Genomic DNA, 20270 nt, shown 5'->3' with positions numbered 1-20270 from the left:
GGTGACCGGACCTACCCAGAGGCTGATTTACACAGCAGAGTTACCTCTCAGGAATTAAAAGCGTGCTGGGGGCAGCCAGACGCCTGCAGGAGCTCATCAAAGGGGCTTGGAGCTTTATTCTTTCTGTGGCAGATTTAAAGCGACTTTGTACAAAAAGTCAAACAAGAATGAGAAGCTATGGAAAATATAACAAATCATGCTAGCAGCTTAACAGCGAGGGAGAAGGGGAAATCCAGTAACTGCTAACACATACTGAAAAGGGAAAGAAAAAAAAAAAAGTAACCGGGATAGAAGAGAAGGGAAAGCAAAGGGGGCAGAGAGGAAGCTGGGTAAGAACACAACACTGAGTTCCATCTGTGAATTGCACATTTTATTATCTTTGCATATACCTTTGAGCCAGGAACCCTCAAAGTGCGTCTCCTTGAACACTGCTTTGCGCGCCTTGCGCAACGCGTTTAGGAAAGGGTCCCTCGCCCACAGCCCCTTCCCATCACCTCCTCCTGCGTCCCCGTCCCCCCTTCTCCCACTCCCCCCACTTTCTCCATACAGTGGCTCTGCGGGTTGCCTCCTTCACCCTCCGAGGGTGCAGAGGAGAAAGCGGACGACTGCAGAATTGCCCTGGTGGCACCGCAGCCACAAGCCAACCCGTAATTGCAAAGCAAACAAGGCTGAAATATTGGATTGGTCCCAATCGTGACAAGATCTACGCTTTTGCCGCCAATTTGTTTGTGCAGCTCTATTTAAAGGCACTTGATTGAGGAAATGTTGAAAATAGCGGTGAGGGTTTCCCTAATGAGACCTCAGGAGGGAAGCGGCGGCCTTCGCCCGGCTCTGGTGACGCGACGGGAGTGTGGGGGGTAGGGAACGCGGTTAACCCCTTCCTGCCCGCCTCGGGCGAAACCGCCTCGGAGACGAGCTAGGGGTTATCTCGCCCGGGAGCGGTGACCTCCCCGGGCCTAAGCGGCGGGGAACCGAGAGTGGGGTGGGGGGTGAAAATGAGAATTTAACAGGATGGAAGGGGCACCCCAGCAGCCATACCAGTAGTTTGGGGAGCCGGTGGCCTAGATCCTGGCCTTGTTCCCTACTCCCAACACACCCGGGCCGCGGCCCGAGCCCCGCACCTTTCTCTCCCGCGCCCACGGTCCTGGGAGGGCTGAGAACCTCGGAATCTCTGCCGAGCAGCGTTTTCGCGCAGCTGGGGGGCACCGAGGCTGGGGGCTGCCCTCCGACGCGAAGAGGTGAAAGGAGGCGCCGCGGGTGGATGGCGGCGCGGGGAGGGCACACCTGGTGCCTAGCTGGCACCCATCGCTGTCCGCGTGATCTTCCGGAGGCTGGAGGGGAGAGGGGAAGAAACCGAAGGGGCAAGAAGAGAAATTCCATGAATGCTCATTGAGCGCAGCCTGTGTGCCAGGCGTCTCGCTCTCGTGTACGCCTTAGTCTCACTTAATCTTCCCTACACAATCCCGAGGTCGATGTCACTATCCCCATTATTCAGATGGGGAAACTGAGGCTCGGGGAGATCAAGGAGTTTGCCTGAGGTCACATAGCGAGTCAGTGGGTGTCTGGGAGTCTGTCCTAACCAGCTCTTATTCCGGAGCTCAAGGTGTTGGAAGGGGGTACCGGTCCTGGGACACCGCGCAGGCTGACGCGGACCTAATGCAAGCGCTTATGGATCAGGAGGAGGGTCTCCCGAGGACTCGGGAATGAAGGTCTGTTTCCTAGTGGACGGCTCTCAAACTCCTCTACCAAATCCAATACCTTTCAGAACAAAGAAAAGCAACCCGATTGCAACTGGAATACGCGGGATTCGCCATATTTCTCTCAATCTTCGCTTTTACGCAGGATATTTAAGAGCCTACTAGGTGCAATGCGTTGAGGGGGTCCTCAAGAAGTTCAGTTAGAGGAGGGGAAAGATGTTTGCTCAGAGCTACCAGAGGGAATGTGAGCCGTGCATGAGAGTGGAGCTCAGAAGAGAAGAGAGGACTTGGTTTGGGGGAAGAAAGAGCGGAAGCAGTATCTGGAAAGGCTTCCTGGAGTATTTAAACTGGGCCTTGAAGAAACAAAGATTTGTGGATTTTCTGAGCTAGGAGAGAGAGTGCGTTGTTGGAAAGCCATGTTGGCAAGTCAAGGGGTGCCAGACTAACAGTTGGGAGTAATTGTGGGAGTCACAGTTTTGCCACCTGCTGTTATCCAGTGGCTGCCACTCTAGCTTGTAGAGCTGGGAGTTGCTTACACCAGAGCCAAAGTTCCAATTGCTTCTAGGGCTGACAGCCTAGGGTTTGGGAATGACACCAATGGCTGGACTTTGACCCTTCCTCAATCCTGGACTTGGGCCAGGAGGGAGCATGAAGGGTGGACAGGTAAATGGCATTGGGGACATACCCGCCAGAGCTCCTAACTGCTAGAGCCACACATTCTCCTGTTTTTCCCCAGTAGGATCTGGTCAGAGATGTACCTTGGCCAGTCTGAAGTTTGTCTTTCTTGGAATCACAGGCAGATGTAGACTCCAAAAGCGAAGACCCCCCAGGGAGAGAGGGAATGGGGATGGGGGAGGACTGGTTTCGGTTGTACTTCCCAGAATGAACTGCACTTTCTGTCAGCAAAACAAAAAAGCATCAGTCACACCAATTTAGTGAAGTTTCTAAATATGTTCTGAATAGAATTCTGCATTTTTTTTTAATGCAACCAATTCCTTCGTTTGAAGTTGGATGCTTTACAAACAGAGAGCAACTCCATTTTTGTTCCTGGAGGTTTTGGCCTGTGTTAACTTTAGTGGGCACTCACACAAGTATTAAAAAGAAAACCATTCTCTTCTGGAAAATGGAACAAAGTAGCGCCTCTCCAATCATGGTGCAGATATATAATCTGTAACAACAAATTAGCCTCCTAGTGCTGCGCATTTCCAGCAAGCATCCTGCCTTCTCTGTTTATATTATAACTTCTCTGCCTGCAATTATTTTTATTTTAATTTTCTGTCACTTTAACAGAAACCAGAGCCTTTTCTTTTAATGTTTTGTACACAACATGTTCATTTTGATAAGATGTTCTTTCCTATCCTCTTTTAGCTTGCCTTTTTGTGTTTAGAGTTCTGTATCAGAAGTTTCTAATATTTCTCCCTCTTTTTTAAAAGAACTTGTCCCTGTCTTGCTTTATTTGTTTGTGTGAAATTTAGTTTGAAAGGAGATCAGAGAGAGCAGGAGGGGTTTGTAATAAGAGAATGACCGAATGACCCAAAGGCTGATTATCTATCATTAACTGGAGACTCGGTGTACCCAAATTACCAGGGAGACCTCAGTCTGCCGGATCCTTACCAGGCCAGAAAGGCGAGCATGGAATGCACACACTGAAACAGGCTTGTGGCATTGCAACTGGGGACACTGCACACACAACATTTTCTTAAGGAGGTTTCCTTCAAAACTCAACTCTAGTTCAGTGGGCAAGTTTATGAGATTCTGCTATGCTATACACAGGTAGAAAGCTCTGCCAAAAGACTAAGTTTAACATTTCTGTAACAAACTCTTTTGTGTTGTTTCATTGGGAGCAAAATTGCAGTTAATTGTCTAAGCTCCAGAGAATATTGAGAAATCAAGCCAAGCGGCTTTTGATCTGCTGTTCCTGCTAAACCCAAGCCTTGTAAAAATCGAGGTTTTCCATTAATATTGACAATAAAAGTGTTTCTTTTTGTTAACCTGAAACCTAACCATCCTGGCTCAAGTCCCTTTTCTATAAGCAATAGCCCCAGAAGAAAGTAGAAAAGGTCTGGAAGAAACTGCCAGGGCTAAAGAAATAAGTCTATGTGAATCTGCAAAGGAAGCTACAGAACATGACTTCGCATGAATGCGAACAACACTCTAGTTGTAACTAGGAATCTGCTGGGGCCTCAAGCCACAAAAAAACCTTTCCTCAAATAAATGGCTTCTCCAAATCTCCACATTTTAAGTTGCCATTTTCATGCCTATTGTATTTTGGAACTCAGACTGCAGTCTAATTGAAGTCTACTACTTACTGTTTCCATGGAGTGTATATGAAAATCACAATTACCTCCACAAGTTGAATGTTACATGATTGCCTCTTGGCTTAGAAGAAAATTTTGCTGGTGTATACGTAATTTACTAGGAACAAAACTGTTGATGAGTATTTAAAATACATCGCATGGGATGTATTTTCTTATGACACTTTTGTTCTAAATTCTATTGATATTTTCCTACTAAGTAGCAAAGATCAGATGTACAGTACCTGTTAGGTCCAATATACCAGTATTAATAACACTTCCATGAATACATCATGTTGCCTATTGTGAGGCCCTTTCCCTGACCTCTTTAGTCTGAATAAGTATTTTAGATTTACAGTTAGACTTGAATATCTGACAAAGTATCTAGTTCTCCGTTATCAATGAAAACCCTCCAGAACAGCAGCATATCTACCATCTACCAGCTAATCTGGGGATCTGGTCATTGGCTGTTTGGAGAAAATGCAAATGCCACTGTTTGTAAAACTGGATACTAAGATCTTTCTTTAAAAACCTTAAGATGAACCGGTATCTCATTCTTCCTTTCTAGTCTCAGGTTCAGTGACAAAAAAAAACCTCGTACATATAAACATTGCTGAAGAGCAAATTAAGGCAAAGGGGCAGGGGGGAGAAAGAGAGAGGCTAAACGGAGACAAGAAATTTACAGGCACCAAGCATGTCCTGATTTTTCTCCACTGACTTAAATGTTTCCTAATCACAACTGGACCAAAAGATTCATAAGCAAGCAGGCCTTTCACAGCCACCACTGCTGTTAGGCCAGCCATTACCCCTTCCCCAAATCGCTACAGATCTACTCCAGATGGGGAAGAGGAGGGGAGGGGGACCACTCACTAAATACCCTGCCCCCAACCCGACTCCAAAAGGAAATTGCTCAAGAGAAATAAAACCTCCTAAGAGCCAAGGGCAGCTTTTTCTTCCCTTCACTTTTGATAGGCATAAAGGTCCAATAGAACTTGATTCTCCTTTGTAAACGTATATTTTGAGCAGCATCACATTTTTTGGGGCCACTGTCACATGCCCATGTTCAGAGACAACTCTTCCCCAGAAGGAAAACATGTAAGGTAGGGACTACAAAACCCCAGTTAGAGGAAGACCTTCGCCACCACTCAGATTATATGCTTGTCCTGAACGTCCTAGAAGCCCTAGGACTAAGTGGTTAACAAGTAAAATTACTCAATCCCACCCAGACAAGAATATACAGACATCAGGGGATCGCAGGAAGCACAGTCCTTGGAAAGGGTAGGGCTGGCTTTACATCTTCAAGAACACATTGCTTTCCTCTCATCTTCTGGTTTTGATGTTCTTTTGGGGGTTCTTAGCACTTTCTGGGGTGTACCTTATATAAGAGCACTATGGATATTTAAAGGAATACTCGAAGTCACTTCTCCTATGTTGGTTAGAAAAACAAGGTAAAACGAGATTTGAAAAACGATGAAGGGAATCGAGCTGTAATTCCCGCAAACATAAAATGTGTGTTTATGGCCTTCGGGCCTGGTTCTTTTCAGGTCCAGTTTATTTTGAGTTCTCATGAGCAAAACACAAGATACAAACTGCCCTTGCTTTTGAAATAATAAATACCTTGAAAAGATCTGTATTTTCCCTAAAAACAGACCAAAGTTTAAAAAAATATTTAGGTTAAACCAGATTGATTTTTAAAGTAATATCTCACAAGACCAAAATGTTTGCAAGGGAGTGCTCAGCCTCTCCCGTGTTCTTTGACTCTTTTCCAGGGGAAAGCGGTGGGAGTAAAGGGAAGAAGACAAGAGACAGGACGAAAAATAAATGTTTGAACCCGTTTCTGTTTGGCTGGAGGCAGATGTAATGCGCGGCACAGTGGGCTACCTCAGCTACAACCAAGACTGTGGGCAAAGAATCACAAACATTCCCCCAAAACTGGGCTGTCTCCCTTGTGAAGCGTGTACCCGCCTCGGAAAAGTGGTGCGGGAAGCCGGCTCTCGCTAGGATTCTTCCCGCGGTCACCTACGGCAGCCTCCAGCCGGCCTCCTTTCTCCCGGCCTCTTGAGGACTCTGAGCATGTGCCCTTCGGGGAAACAGCGCAGAGGGACAAGCTAATGCATCCCAGAGGGTGGGGCCTCAGGGCTGACATCTAAGCAGGGGACTGAAGCCTCCTTTCCTCCTCCCCTTTGCCCCCTCATGACCAGCGGTAATATCACCTCCATCACCACCACCCTCAAGAGGTGCCGGTCACCTAAATTGAGGGCCAACCCTAGGTGACATCTTGGCCTCACTACTTGCCATAGCAGCAGGCTAACCCGGCACGCTGGGATATCTGGAGCAAAACTTGCCATAGAGGACCTGAAGAGGATAAAGTGCACACATTTGCTGTGCATTTAAGGAGGGTCTGGCCTCTCTACAGTTGAGGACACCACCAGAACTCCCCGACTTGTCCTCTCTCTCCAAACCACCTATAGGCCCTTCCCTGAAGCTGTAGCATCTGGGTTTCAGTTTCTGAGATACCTGAAGCCATGGATACTTGGACTACAGTAATTAACTGATAATGACGCTGTCAGTGAGGACTGATGTTCAGATAAGCATCTTTTATGACTTTTTACTGTCTCTTGATGTCTATTTCTTTTATAACTTGCCATGCTATCTGGAGGCATGAAGTGATCTGCCTATTATTATTATTATTATTATTATTATTATTATTATTTCCATTTAAAGAGCATGAGAAAGGCTGGTGGAGGCAAGTTCTGAAGACTTCTCAACTGGGGCCACTTTCTCCTCGCAGACAGAGCATCCCAACCCCCAACCAAATCGCTGGCCTTATCTCTATCCTCTTCCTTCAAACCCCAAAACTCCATCCAGGTTTGAAGGCAATTACTTTCCCTGAATTTTTTTCTGTTCTCGGCCAGGTGCAACCAACATCTTACTTTGTCTACCTGCTTCAGAAGTCTAGACCTGTTTTTATAAACAGACTTTTTCTTAATGTATCAAATGTCAAAGGATTGAACTCGGCATATTTACACATCCAGGGTTTGCCTTCCCGGTGAAACTGTAAACAGAACTCCCGCCACACTACCTGTGTTCTTTCCTTGAAGAACCAAGTCTTAAAAAGGCTCTCCTGGTGCTCAAAACTGCAGATTCACCTAAGTCGGGGCTTCGACTGTGGGTCGCTGTTTTGTTCCAAGCGACCAACACTTACCAACGATCCTGGTTTCCGCTACTCCCCACCCCGGATCTCTGCCTTAAGATGCTCTGCTGGGGGCGTCCAGGGAAAGAGGCCCTCTTTTGAGGGAACAGAAGTGTCCCAGCACCGACTTCCTACCAAGGTTTTTACAGCCCTGGAGTGACCTCCGGTCCTCTACCGCCCAGCATGGCAACCTAAAAAAATAAATCTCAGTGCTGCTGCTGGAGGCTTTGCGGATGACTCATGGCCGGGCTCTGAGTCCCTAGAAATGCAAGAGTTAGGTGCTCTCCACCCCCGCCGACCTCCTCTTCCACCCCCGAAGCAGGTACCCTAGCGGGGTGGGAGTTGGAGAGGGGGGTGGGAATTGATAGAAAGGACTCCACTTGCGGCCTGGAGCCGAACTCTGCCTGTCTCCAATGGGCCATGCCCAAAATGGACCCTCGCCCGCCCAGCGGCCAGTCCCATGCGAGACCCGGACGCCGCACTTCCAGACCACCCAGGCGGGTCCCAGCTCCTCTACCCTCTGCTTTCCTCGACTCCCTCTAATTTACCGTCCGTGGGCTCCTGTTGACACCCTTTCCCATACAGAACTCCACTGGACCGAATAATCCATATACACCACGCCGGCCTCCCCGCGAGGCTCAGGGCCAAGCCCTGAGGGTGATTTCAGCTCCTGCCGCCGACCGCGGCCCCACCCGCCCTACAACCGCTTGAGTCCTTCTAAAGATGCTGGTGCCACGCGGGCGCCACGGCCCCGGCTGCCCCGCGGGCCGGTGACTTACAAGTGGAGATCCACTTTCCGTTATAATGTCTTCAAGATCACCAAGGCGAGCAGTCTAAACATCCACGAGCCGTCCTCCCGGCCTGCCTCTTAAACTGGCGTTTAATGGTTCCCCTCCGATAACTTAAACTCCTTTCCACAGATGCCCGCTTTTATGGGGAAGGCAGGAATGCAGAGATATATTTATATGTTTGTTCATAAAAACTGGAAAATAAGCTCTGAACACGCTGTAAAAAATATTCAGTTACTTACCAAACAGGCTAGTTAAACCAGAGGAACACCGATACGCGCCGCACCGCACATTCGGGCAAACGAGGTGCCGGCGCTTTGAAATCGCCCGTGGTCTTTGTTGGGGATGGTATCCCTGAAGAATATAGAAACAGCATTTACAGTCGGCTTGGTCGTTCGCCCTGGGGTCTCAACCATAATCTCCAAAAGCAGCCACAAGATCATCAGCTTCCCCACACGGCCCTGGCCAGGGTACTGGGGTAGGTAGGTAAAAAGCCACCGAGACCAGCGTTTCCAGCCGGTGCCCAGGTCAAGGCTGTAGCCTTTCCTCGCCGCGCCCAGTGCCCGCCTCGGCAAGGAGACGGCGCCCACTCCCAGACGCCCCTTCGTGGGGGCGCTCGCGGCGCGAGGCCTCTGCTCGCGGCCCCCGCACAAAACTGCACAAGGCTGCCTGCTTATTTTCTCGGTTACGCACAAAACATTTCGGAAAAGTAATATCCGAGTTTTTTTTTAAACCAGAAAAGAAAAAGGAATTATACAGTACCTTGTGGGAGATTTTTCGATATTTGAGACTTGGGCAAAAATATTTTAATAGCGAAGCATCTGTTAAACACTTGCATTAACCTCTGCTGATAAAAAAGTTTTTTTAACCCTGCCCCCCCCGTTTTAATTATCTTATGGTTATGAAAGGGCAGCCAATCATGAAAGAGGACCTCCGCAATTAGCAACGTGAACATCAAAAAAGTTTTATTGCCGAGAGCGCGAGGCACCGCCCCCGCTGCCCAGCGATTGGCGTGTTGAGCCTCTGACGACATATATTAACCCGAGCTGTCCTAAAGATGTAGCTGTACATGGAGATCTTGCTGGGAAAATCCGCTTGCTCCCCTTACGGCATCCAGCCCAGGAGAACCGCTGCCGCAGCCACCCGGGAGCCCCCTCGTCTGCCGCACAGACCCCTCCGAGAGCCGGAGTCGCGGTCTTCGCGCCCCAAGTCGCCTGCAGGGCCCCAGACCCTTACCCCGAAAGAAGGAGAGGACATGAGAAAATGGATGCGCTGAGATCTCTCTGAAAACCCTCCAAGAGAGGCCGAGAGGAAAGAGGACGCGTTACTCACAGCTAAAATCCCACTCAAGGACCAAAACAACAACAACCAAAAAAATCATTAAAGCAATAAGCGCCCAAGAATCCAGATCAGGCTGGTGGGGGGAGGGGAAGGGGAGGGTCGCATGGAGGTAGCTTCGCAGTGAGCAGTCGACCCCGGCACCTCCCCGCTGGGCCGGGCCTGCTCCTCCCGCCGCTGCTGGGACTCGCCACGGGACTCCGAGTTAGCTTCGGCGCTGGTAGCGCTGCCAGGACGTGGAGCCCGGCAACTCTACGGAGCAGCCTCGCCGAAGCCCCGGCACCTTTGTATGAGCACGAGAGGATTCTACCTCCGCGCAGCAGCTCGGAAAGCAGGAGCCGGGGCGGAGAACTCAGAGAAAGGCGGGAGCCCGCTGCTGGGGGCTCAGGGTGCGGGGACCGGCTCGCCGCACCCGATGGGGAGCCGGCGGCCACAGTGCTGCTGAGGCGGACCAGGTGGGGGGCGGGGGCCCGGGCTGCAGCAGCCCCCTCTGTGGCTGCCTGGTCGGCCCGGGCGCCCGGGGACTGGGGGGTGGAGGTGGTCCCGGGTACCGAAGTAGGGGCCCGGGCCGAGGGCGCGGCGGGGCTGCGCGCACGCTGGGGCACGTGAAGGGGCTCGGAGGGCGAGATGAGTCTGGTTGGGGGCTTCCCCCACCACCCTGTGGTGCACCATGAGGGCTATCCGTTTGCCGCCGCTGCAGCTGCTGCTGCCGCCGCAGCCGCAAGCCGCTGCAGCCACGAGGAGAATCCTTACTTCCACGGCTGGCTCATCGGCCACCCCGAGATGTCGCCCCCCGACTACAGCATGGCCCTGTCCTACAGCCCGGAGTACGCCAGCGGCGCCGCCGGCTTGGACCACTCCCATTACGGGGGGGTGCCGCCCGGCGCCGGGCCCCCGGGCCTGGGTGGGCCGCGCCCGGTGAAGCGCCGGGGCACCGCCAACCGCAAGGAGCGGCGCAGGACTCAGAGCATCAACAGTGCTTTCGCCGAACTGCGGGAGTGCATTCCGAACGTGCCCGCAGACACCAAACTCTCCAAGATCAAGACTCTGCGCCTGGCCACCAGCTACATCGCCTACCTCATGGACCTGCTGGCCAAGGACGACCAGAATGGCGAGGCGGAGGCCTTCAAGGCGGAGATCAAGAAAACAGACGTGAAGGAGGAGAAAAGGAAGAAGGAGCTGGTCAGTACCTGGGGGCGTGGAGGGAAAGGGTGATTCTGGGAACCGGGTGCTCCTGGCCGGCCTCTTTCCACTCGGGCTGAGCAGCCCGCGTGCTTTGACCGCACCGGCGCCAAGGTTGTTTGCCCCAGGAGGTTGTAGGGATCGTTTCCTGCCTCAGCTGAGGAGATGGGGGAGGGTGTCAGTGCGGAGGAGGAGGGTGAGAGGGCTGTTTCCCTTCTGTAACCTTCCCTCCGAGTTATCATTGCTCCCCCAGGCATTTAGGGCCGGCCTCGCGGACTCACAGGCGCGATCGATCTCCCCATCATACAGGCTCAGACTCCTCACACTGTGCGGGTTAGAGCCTCCATTTGGCCTGCAATCCAATCGGCTATCAGATATATCTAAAAACAGTCGCCCAGAAGTGCTCACTTCCAATTATTTCACTACGATCGCATTTCCCCCTCCTGAGAACGCGGTGCCGCCTATTCTGATCTCTAAGAGAGTTTTGTGGTTGTTTTCATTACTATGCCCTGAAGACGCCAAGGTAAATGTAAAATTAAAAATTTAACTTCAAAATGCAGCGCCAGTTTTTCTTTGATGGTGAGGTTAAAATGTAATTTCCCAGATGAATACAATGCACAGGTATTTCTAGTTTTAGTTGCGTAAGCCTGTACATTTTAAGACCAAAAAGGTAACTGTTACTGTGGTCATTGTTATTGTTAACAGTAACACGAGAATAAACTGAGCCTTTTAAAGTTTTTTCAGGTTCATGCCAAGAACGCAGAGCCCGGAAGGGCTTGGAAAATAATTTCATTTGTTGAGTTTTTCTTATTGGGGGCCCGCGACCCTTTGGTCGCTACATAATCAAGTGACTTCCCGTATAATCAGGGATTTAAGAGGCCTTGGAGGAGAGGCACTGTTGAGCCTGAGGCTGAGAGCTGCTGACCGGGGGGCCTAGGAGGGTCCTTCGCCCCATCTTTCCCAGAATGTAGACTAGGGATGACGATTGAACACAGAGAAAACCAGGTTTCGCGCAGGCCCTAGATCTCGCCTACATCCTGAGTCAGAGAAACGGCCCCCAAGCTCCTTCATAAACGACTTGAAAACGGGTGGTTGTTTATAAACTTGCAGATCCCGTAGTTGAGCTTTTCAGATGCAAGGAGTCCTCGAGATAGCTAGGGCAAGGCAAACCTTGCTTTCCTGCGGAGGCTGGGACTTGCAACCACCTACCACCCCCCACCCCCATCCCTTCTTCCTTTCCTCACTGTCTCCTCAGGCCAGGAAAGTGTTAGGGTGCGTGGAACCAGGTCACCTTCTGAATTTCTCTTTCCGCTTTTCTCCCCCTCTCCTCCCCTCTGCCCAGAACGAAATCTTGAAAAGCACAGTGAGCAGCAACGACAAGAAAACCAAAGGCCGGACGGGCTGGCCGCAGCATGTCTGGGCTCTGGAGCTCAAGCAGTGAGGAGGAGGAAGAGGAGGAGGAGGAGGCGGAGGCGGCGGTGGCAGCGGCGGCGAGTGCGAGCAATCCAGGGCCGAGGCGCCGGATGCAAACCAGGACTCCCGGCAAGCCCTCCGCTCTGCTCTGAGGACTTCTTGCATTTGGAATCACCCGGTTTATTTATGTGCAATTTCCCTCCCCTCTCTCGTCCCTTTGAGGCATCCTCTCCCCACCCCCCTCCAAAACAAAAAGTGGATATTTGAAGAAAAGCATTCCATATTTTAATACGAAGAGGACACTCCCACGTGGTAAGGGATCCCGTCGTCTCATAGATTCTGTGTGAATGTTCTCTCCCTGCTGTGTAAACACCAGCATTGCCCCCTCCCCACTTGCCCAACCCTTACCTGCTAAAGAGTGGAGAGCAGTGCGTATGTGAGGTTTATCTTTAACACTTGGCCTTTTGGATATAAATATTCTTGGGAATTATAAAGTTTTATTTCAAAGCAGAAAACAGGGCCGTAGCATTTCCGTTGGGGTCGGTATTTAGTGCTGTAGTTCCATCTGTGGTCGTTCCCTCTTCGAGATGTTTCCAACAGCTACTTGTTTTGTGCACTTCCGTCCTCTAAAAATAAGTGGAATTTAATTAATATTGAAGGTGTAAACGTTGTAAGTATTCAATAAACCACTGTGTGTTTTTTTTTACAAAAACCCCAAGCTTTTAATGGTTGATACCTCAAAAGTTTTGAAAACAAAGCTGTTATACTTGTTTCCATAATATTTAAAATATTCAGAAGTAAACTAAATTATCATGATTGCCTCTAACTTTATTTGAAGGAGTCAGTGGTTTCAACCAATCATCAATGTTAACTTCCGTCGACTCAGGGAGAAGTGGTTCCCTTAAGGAGAAATCCGGCTAAAGAGCCGGGGGCTCTATCCAAAGTCGTGTCTCTCCCCCTCTCCCTTCACCCCCCCCCCCCTTACCCAAGAGAAGGAGGGTCAAGGCTGGAGAATGGCCTGGGCAGTACGCTTAGAAAGTGGAAGGGAAATCAAACAGATGCCACTTGGTGGTGGCTTCGGTTTTTGTTTGGAGAGCGTGTTTTCGGTGAAGGAAGTGCGAGGAGGATCCCGGAGCTGATCGCAGCCTCAGAAACTAGTCAGGAGTGTTTAATTCAAAACATAGGTCTTTCATCCAAGCAAACTGTAAAAGAAAGAAGAGAGGCTTTTTCTGGTAGTCTCAATCTCTGGGTTTCTGGTCTGAGCAGGCTCGAGGGCTTGGGCATGGAGTGAGGGGAGGGCTTTGGAGAAATGTTCATGATTAGGTAACAAGGTATTTTACGTCAAGTAAGAAATCGCGAACAAGATCACGGGTTTAAAGGGCTGGGGTGGGGAGAGTTAGATTTACAAGGAGTTACAGGGAACTCAATATTAACTCTGCGGTGTCTGAAGTCTCCCGGGCCACAGCCCAGACAAGCAAAACGCCTGAGTCGTCCTCCGGCTCCCTCCCTCCCTTAATACCCCCGCTGCCAGCAACCGGGGGCTTCGCTCGGCCTCCCTCACATCCCTGGAGGGAGCTCCTGTGTCTTCCCGTGCCCAGGGGCTTGGCCAGAGCCCGAATTTCTGCTCGAGGAACCGGAGAAACTGAAGTGTCATAAAGGACTGGCAGGCTAGGGAGTGGAGGAGAGGAGGGGAGGAATTCGCGGGGTGGGGGTGGGGGTGGGGGTGGGGGGAGAAAGGTGAGATGTATGAAAAGTGGTTTGTTTCCGGAAACGCACATGTATATAAATCTGGTGTTGGGGTGGTTGCCAGGGATTTCCATCTTGGATATTATCCTTGAGGTGATGTTCGCACTTCGACTGCAGGCACAGACCCTCCCCCGATATCCCTGGGGTTCCCACGCCTCGCCGCGGCCCACTCTGAGTCTGCCGCCTGCAGCGGGCCCCGCCAGGCCAGGAGTGGGCGAATTCGCAAGTGCTCCGAGAGAGACGAGCGTTGTCTCTGCGGGCTACTCCTGCGGGCGGCTGACGACGCGAGGGCGAAGGGTTAGAACAACTCGACCAAAGCGATCTGAACTTTCTCCCCTCAGGTCAGCCGGCGCTGGGCAGACCCGGTGGGCGCGGGGCTGTGTTTACAGACACTTGCCTTTGTTTATAGCGCCAGGGGGGCGGGGGTAGGCGCGCCCTGATTTTCTGGAGCGCTCGGGATCCCTGTCGGTGTGAACAAGTGGCTCCCTCCCTCTCCTGCCTGCAGCCGCTTTCTGCGTCTTCACTTTTATCCGCTCTCAGTAGAAAGGCTCCAGGCCCAAGGGATGGAAGAAAGGAGTCTGCCGGAGTGGCGTAGCAAACGGTGATGAAGGAGGTGGTGTTTTTCAGACAAGAACCAAAGAGGAGTCATCTGCACCGTGCACGTGAGGCTGTGCTTTGCTTGGGTAGCTGATACTTCTCCATCTGGGCCTTAACACACTTCTGCTAGTTTAGCACACTGCTGGTTTATTAAACACCAGCAGAGGGGAACCAGGAAGACCCTGACGTACCGTAGTTACAGGACAGCTTACTAGTACACACGTTTTAAAGCCGCGCTCCAAAAATCCGGCCTCTTTGTCTGGTTGGAGCCAGGCGCGGCCCGCCTCCTCTCCCGCCTACTGCGCCTCTTACCTAGGACAAGGGCCATCCCGCCCCCACACCCTCTACACTGCAACCCACCGGACAACACGCCGGCCCGACACCCAGCAGGCCCCACACCTCAGCCAGCCCCTAACATCCCAGCTGCCTCAACACCTCAGGCGGTCCAACCCCCTAACCGGCAGGACACTTCAATCAGCAGGACACCCCAAATTACTTGCTACTCCAGCTGCCCCGACGTCCCAGCTGCCCAAACTCTCCCAGACACTCAAAATCCCTGCCGACCGTTGTCAATCACTGGAAAGTGAGCGAGGTAGGGGCAGGCGTTTTTTCTGCACTTCCATGCTTTTCTACACACTTTTATCTTAACCACCTTTCTTTGCGTCTTAAGAAAGAAGTGAAAGAAGGAAAGAAAGAAAGAAAGAAAGAAAGAAAGAAAGAAAGAAAGAAAGAAAGAAAGAAAAGAAAAGAAAAGAAAAGAAAAGAAAAGAAAAGAAAAGAAAAAGATGTTTCCAAGTTTCCGCCTTGAGGGACCGCTACAAGCCTTCTCTTTTTAATTGCTCGGATAATGTGGTTGCTGCCATTTTGTTAAAAGCAATCACTCCTCAGCGAAATCACAAGCGCTCTAGACAGGCCGGAGCCGACAAAAATGTAGGATTTGACGTTAAAAGCTAAATGGGAAGCCGGGGCGGTGGAAGGTAAATTGATGGTAGATCTGGCTGTCAGGGCCTGGGCCCCAGACCGCCGCGGAGGCCGAGCGCCTGATAACCCTGGAGCCCCGCGGGGCAGGGACTCAGCCCCTTAAGGTTCAGAGAATGTGTGTGTGTGTGTGTGTGTGTGTATTTATATTGCGAATGTATTTCCCGCAGACCCATTTTCAGCTGCGCCTGGGGAGGAGTTGGGGATATCCTGCAGAGTGTGGCCTGAACACACTCTGCTCCCAGCCGCAATTTTCCAAGACTTTCTCCATCACCTTGGGTTCTGACTGCAGTTTTAAGTTTTTTTTTTTTTTTTTCGGGCCGAACAGCCTAGAAGATGACATCAAGATCGCTTGGGTTTCTGCTGCCTTCTAAATCCCGGGACCACCTTCTGGGACTCGGCGGGAAGCGCCACCCCGGGGGCGGGTTATGCAGAAGGCCCCGGGCGCCTAGACTGGGCTTTTTGGCTGAGGCTGCTCTCCTCAGGTGTGGTTGAACCAGGCGTCCTGGTTGTCGTGAAGCAGGGGAAGGCAGCCTGGGGCACTTTGGAAGACGTGTATGTGTGTATGCCTGAGTCAGGGTGCGGGGTGCTCTAAAGTTCCCATTCGTAGACTTGCACTTCTGCGAGCAGCTCCCGGGGTGGGCAAGAATCGTGGAGCTTGTCACCCACCAGGTTTGTTAACGCAGCGAGAGGGCGGGTGAGTCGCACGCCTGCGGAATTCGCAGGAAAGGGTGCCGAGGGTGAGAAGACGAGTGAGCTCAAATGCAAAGCCACAGGAAACAGAAGGTCTGGGAGGCTTTCTAAGATCTTAGCTTTGCAGTTAGAACACGGGCCAATTGCAAGGGTCTCTGGTGTGTGTGCAGGGGACAGTAAACTGGGCCTGCATTTGCAGTGCGGGTCTTCAAAGCGCGGGAAACTGCGAAGTTATTCCTGAAGCTTTAAGGAAACGCAGTGTCTAAAGCTGGGCGCAAGGCTTGGGGTTCTCCCTTCTAAAGCAGGGGAAGCCGCTTTGCATTTTCCTGGCCTGCAAATCCCACCCACGCGCCTGAACTTGGAAAAGGAACTGCTTTTGGGTACCAAGCGGAGATGATCTGGAAGGAGGCTTGTGGCGTGAGACCTGTACATGGTTGAATCCGGACATTGGGCACTCTGGATTTGTAGGCCTGAGGGAGCACATTCCCTCCAGCGGGCCCAGCTCCTACAGCCCAGATGCTGGCGCTAACGAGTGTCCACTACGCACGGGACTCTCAGCCTGCTCGAGCCGACGGATCCCTTGGGGAGAAAGACCCTGGAACTGCCCCCAGGCTGCGGGCCAAGACCTGGGCCCCAGCAGCTCCCTCCCTGAGGAAGCTCAGCTGTGCTGTGAATTGCTGCTGTAGGGATTATGTCTGGGGAGAGGGATTGGCGCTGTGGAAAAGAGATCAAAAGTTTTTAACTGTTTAGGGAGGGGACAAAAAAGAGGGGGCAACTCCGGGAAAGGAAACGAATCCACATATCCCGGGGCCAGGCAGCTCCGAGAGCGTGGCGGTGCCACCCAACCGCTGCCCAAGGCGCGTCTTCCTATTCAGCAACTGCCTTTGCCCAGTTCAGATTGGCGTGTAAACAGCTCAATGGCTTCGGCCTGCCGGACTGGAGATTAAAACACACTTACAGGCTCACAAAAGTTATTGAATCCTCTCCCTTTTCTCCTCGCTCCACCTTTGCCCAAGTCACTTCCCTTCCAGGAGCGCGCACCCCTCCTCTTCCCCAACCCCAGCCTCCCCACCCCCGCACACACACACTCCCCTCAAATTCTCCCGGCATTTGGGCCGCTTTGATGATCAGATGGTAGAGCCTTGATTACAACTTTATTCCCGGGCGCTCTGTCCGTCTTTATCTCCGCTATTAGGGACATCTGGGAGTGATTAGCGCCGCGCCCGCGCCCGGCCGCGCTTGCCTATCTCGCCGCCGCGGGGCCCCGAACCTCGCTGACGTCAGGGCAGACGGCTCGGAGCCATCCCAGCCGAGCTGGGTGTAATCGGCGGCCGCGCGGCCAAGTCTTCCCCCGGCCAAGCCGGCAGCTGGAACGCGCAGCCCGCCTGCGCTCAGGGACTTTCTAAATATGTATTTTTAGCCGAGAAGACTTGTTTTGTTTTCCTTGTTTGGGGCGCCGAGGGGCAGGTTAACGTTCCTGCCCCTTACCAGTTTAGATCATACCCACGTTCCGTCCTGACCCACTCTGCGTTCTCAAACCTTGATCTCTGAGCCGTGAGGGTGCAGACCGAGGGTGAGCGGAGAGAGTGGAAGCTCAGCTCTTGGGCTGCCCGCTCGCCCCCGCCCTGCGCTGGCATCCACTCGGCCCTATAGCCCTCAAGCCAAAATGGTAAGGGTTTCTGCCTAGGGGGGCGGCCAGGCAGATGCTGGTTACAGAAAGGCGGCTTCTTTTCCCAGCTCCAAGCTAGGCGCCAGTCTTTGCACCTGCCACTAAAACCTAATGGGTCTAATGGGCTTAGGCGCTAGATATTCATCCCCCGCCCCGCAGCCACAGGAGTTATCCTTGGTACAAACACTGACAAAAACTTGACCACGAGGGCAAGGATGGCTAGCGACCAAAGCAGGGGCTGAGTATATTTGTATAATTGCTGGACCGACCGACGGATGGGCAGACCTCCGACCCCGGAGCCGTGTGGTTCAGGCCTGGGCTCTCGCGGAGTAAGGGGTGCTGGATGAAACTAGCGCCTGAACTCTTTAGATCCGAGCTTCTCACATCTGGCTAGTGATCAGAAGTCACCGGGAAACTTCACAGAATTACAAAATTTGCCCCCATTTCACCCCACCTTCACCAGAAATTCTGATTCAGTAGGTCAGGGACGGGACCCGGAGTCTGCAATTTTCTCAAGTTCCCACAGGATACTCAGGAACCACTGCCTGAAGCCACACCCACCCCCACCCTCGCCGAGCAGCCTGCCCCAACACTCGGTACTCGCTTGATGGCCGATGTGAAACATTGGACCCTTCCTAGGGGGTTTTCTTTATGAAGGATGGGAGTGGGGTGGAGCGAGGCCTGCGTTATTTAAAGTCTCCACAGGTAGATAATTCTCCACATCATGGATCAGCTCTGCACTTCGATTTAATTGGGCAAGGCAAGGATTCCGAGCAACTCTGAAGATGCTATTTGTGTCTGCACGGGCTGCAGAGGGCAAGCTGAGTGTTCAGTCAAAGGTTACAGTGAATTTAGCTAGGGAGGGGAAAGGAAGACATGGCCTGCTATTTGAATGGAGTGACAAGGATATCTATTTTGGGGGCCAAGGGTAACAAAAATAAAGGGGGGGGAAAAAATAAAGGGGGAATCCAAACAAGCAAACTTCCCAAATGTTCTCCCCTACTCACTTCTTTGTGGTAACTCAATACACTATGACTCCATAGTGTCTTTATGTAATCTAGAACGGAAAAAGGTCATTTCCTCCCTAAATCAGGGAAAACATCACATTGAGGGCTTTCCCCCACCGCCTCCTATCCCTGGTCAAGGGAGAAGAAACACTGAACTTGTGGATTGGGGCATAGAGTTGGGGAATGAGGCTTTTAGTCAATTGTATCCTTAAGGTCTTGGGGAACCCTGGATCCACGCAGGAAAGAGGCCGCTCACAGGACAGTTTCCCACAGGGCGGATAAATGGATTCCCCCATGATCTGCCTTTATGTTGGCATCTATTCAGCCAAATAGCCAGTATTTGGCATCATTCACGCCACTTATGAAATAAGAATAAACACCAAAGAAAAAAAAAACCCACAAAAACAAAAACAAAAAACACCACTGCCTTTGCCTCTCATGCTCACAACATAAATGAACTTTTTCTTGAATTAGATGGAATGATCAACACAGGCCCAGAGAATCCCAGTTTATATGTACAAGCAAAGACGAGAGGCTTGTAAGCATCCAAGCCATTTATATAAAGGACCAGAGGGTACTCACCAGTCCCATAGCCCAACACCCCATTTGTTTTTAATGCTTGACCAACCATGAGCACCCAATGCTTCCCTGTGATGGATAAACTGTTTTAAAATATCAATCCCTGTTGTAGCAACAAATCATCTTTCAACCCAGCAATAAACATAAACTGAAGAATCAAGTATAACTGCAGAGTCTTCTGAAAGAGGTTGGGTCCATTGCTGCTCCATCACCTGAGACTATTTAGGACACTGCACTTGCCCAGGAACAGAAACAATTTTCAATCTTCATTAAGTACATTGTCCTAGAGAGGCCAGAAAAGATACTCTAAATTAGGATGGCAATAGATCCCACCTTTGTAAAATGTGGGAAGTCAGTGGCCACTGACTCCAGAGCATGGTGGCCTTCAATTTAAAATGCATTGTTGTTGATTTTGTTGCTTTGAGCTGACAGTTTTGTCTTTGGGGTAAGGCACAAATGTAGCAAAATAAAAATGTGTTTGTTGGTTTTGCTTTTAAAAGAAGACAACCTGAAAGTGCAAGCTAAGTCTGAAACTGGAACTGGTAGAAGGAAAACTGGTGGGGTTTAATGGGAGAAAGTGGCCACAGGCCCTGACCATCCCATTTGCTCTACAAATCTGGTTTTCATGTTCTAGCTCAGTAATCACCATAAGCCATAACTGTCTCTGAAATTATTCATTAAAGTCATTTTCAGGGATTCTCTCAGGGTGACTCTTTTACATTTATGATATTCTGAGAGCTATGACATCAGCCTCTATCTTTTCCCCCCTTTTAATTAATGTGCTGGGTAGAGGAGAGGGGCAGTGGTTGTGTACGTGAGGAGGGGGCGGGGACGGGGACGGGGGTGGAATCTGTTGGCAGTTCTGCTCCTGGCGCAGTCAGCTGAGCTCCGGCGCGCAGACATCCTTTGATTAAGGAGGGTATTTCGAGGAGTGCAGGCTGTGCAGAAGATCACGGCTGTGCCCTGTGGTGCTGTCAGCAGTGACAGATCCCAGATGGGGCCGCTACTGTATGGCAGATTGAGTTTCTCAGCAGAAAACTCTCCCTCCCTCCTAAACGTCTTCAAAAACCTTCTCCAGATACTCCAGATCGCTTCG

At 51.2% G+C, this 20270-nt stretch overlaps 2 protein-coding genes across 2 annotated transcripts; one reads left to right on the top strand and one right to left on the bottom strand.

Annotated features, from left to right (window-relative positions):
- Positions 1-544: 544 nt before the first annotated feature.
- LOC119530593 lies at positions 545-9043 on the bottom strand. Its single transcript, XM_037831515.1, has 5 exons — positions 8961-9043; positions 8735-8762; positions 8215-8326; positions 2456-2593; positions 545-1331 (listed from the first exon to the last, which is right to left on the bottom strand). Exons 1-5 carry the CDS (start codon positions 9041-9043, stop codon positions 871-873), a joined length of 822 nt encoding a protein of 273 aa, XP_037687443.1. The 3' UTR covers positions 545-870.
- An 808-nt stretch (positions 9044-9851) lies between these two features.
- On the top strand, positions 9852-12709 carry HAND2 (heart and neural crest derivatives expressed 2). Its single transcript, XM_037831023.1, has 2 exons — positions 9852-10492; positions 11835-12709. Exons 1-2 carry the CDS (start codon positions 9938-9940, stop codon positions 11931-11933), a joined length of 654 nt encoding a protein of 217 aa, XP_037686951.1. The 5' UTR covers positions 9852-9937; the 3' UTR covers positions 11934-12709.
- The last annotated feature ends 7561 nt before the right edge of the window (positions 12710-20270 follow it).

The sequence above is a fragment of the Choloepus didactylus genome, chromosome 3 (assembly GCF_015220235.1).
Source record: "Choloepus didactylus isolate mChoDid1 chromosome 3, mChoDid1.pri, whole genome shotgun sequence".
Lineage (NCBI taxonomy): Eukaryota > Metazoa > Chordata > Mammalia > Pilosa > Megalonychidae > Choloepus > Choloepus didactylus.
The sequence above is the reverse complement of the archived record's forward strand: the minus strand, read 5'-3'. Positions and strand labels throughout refer to the sequence as shown.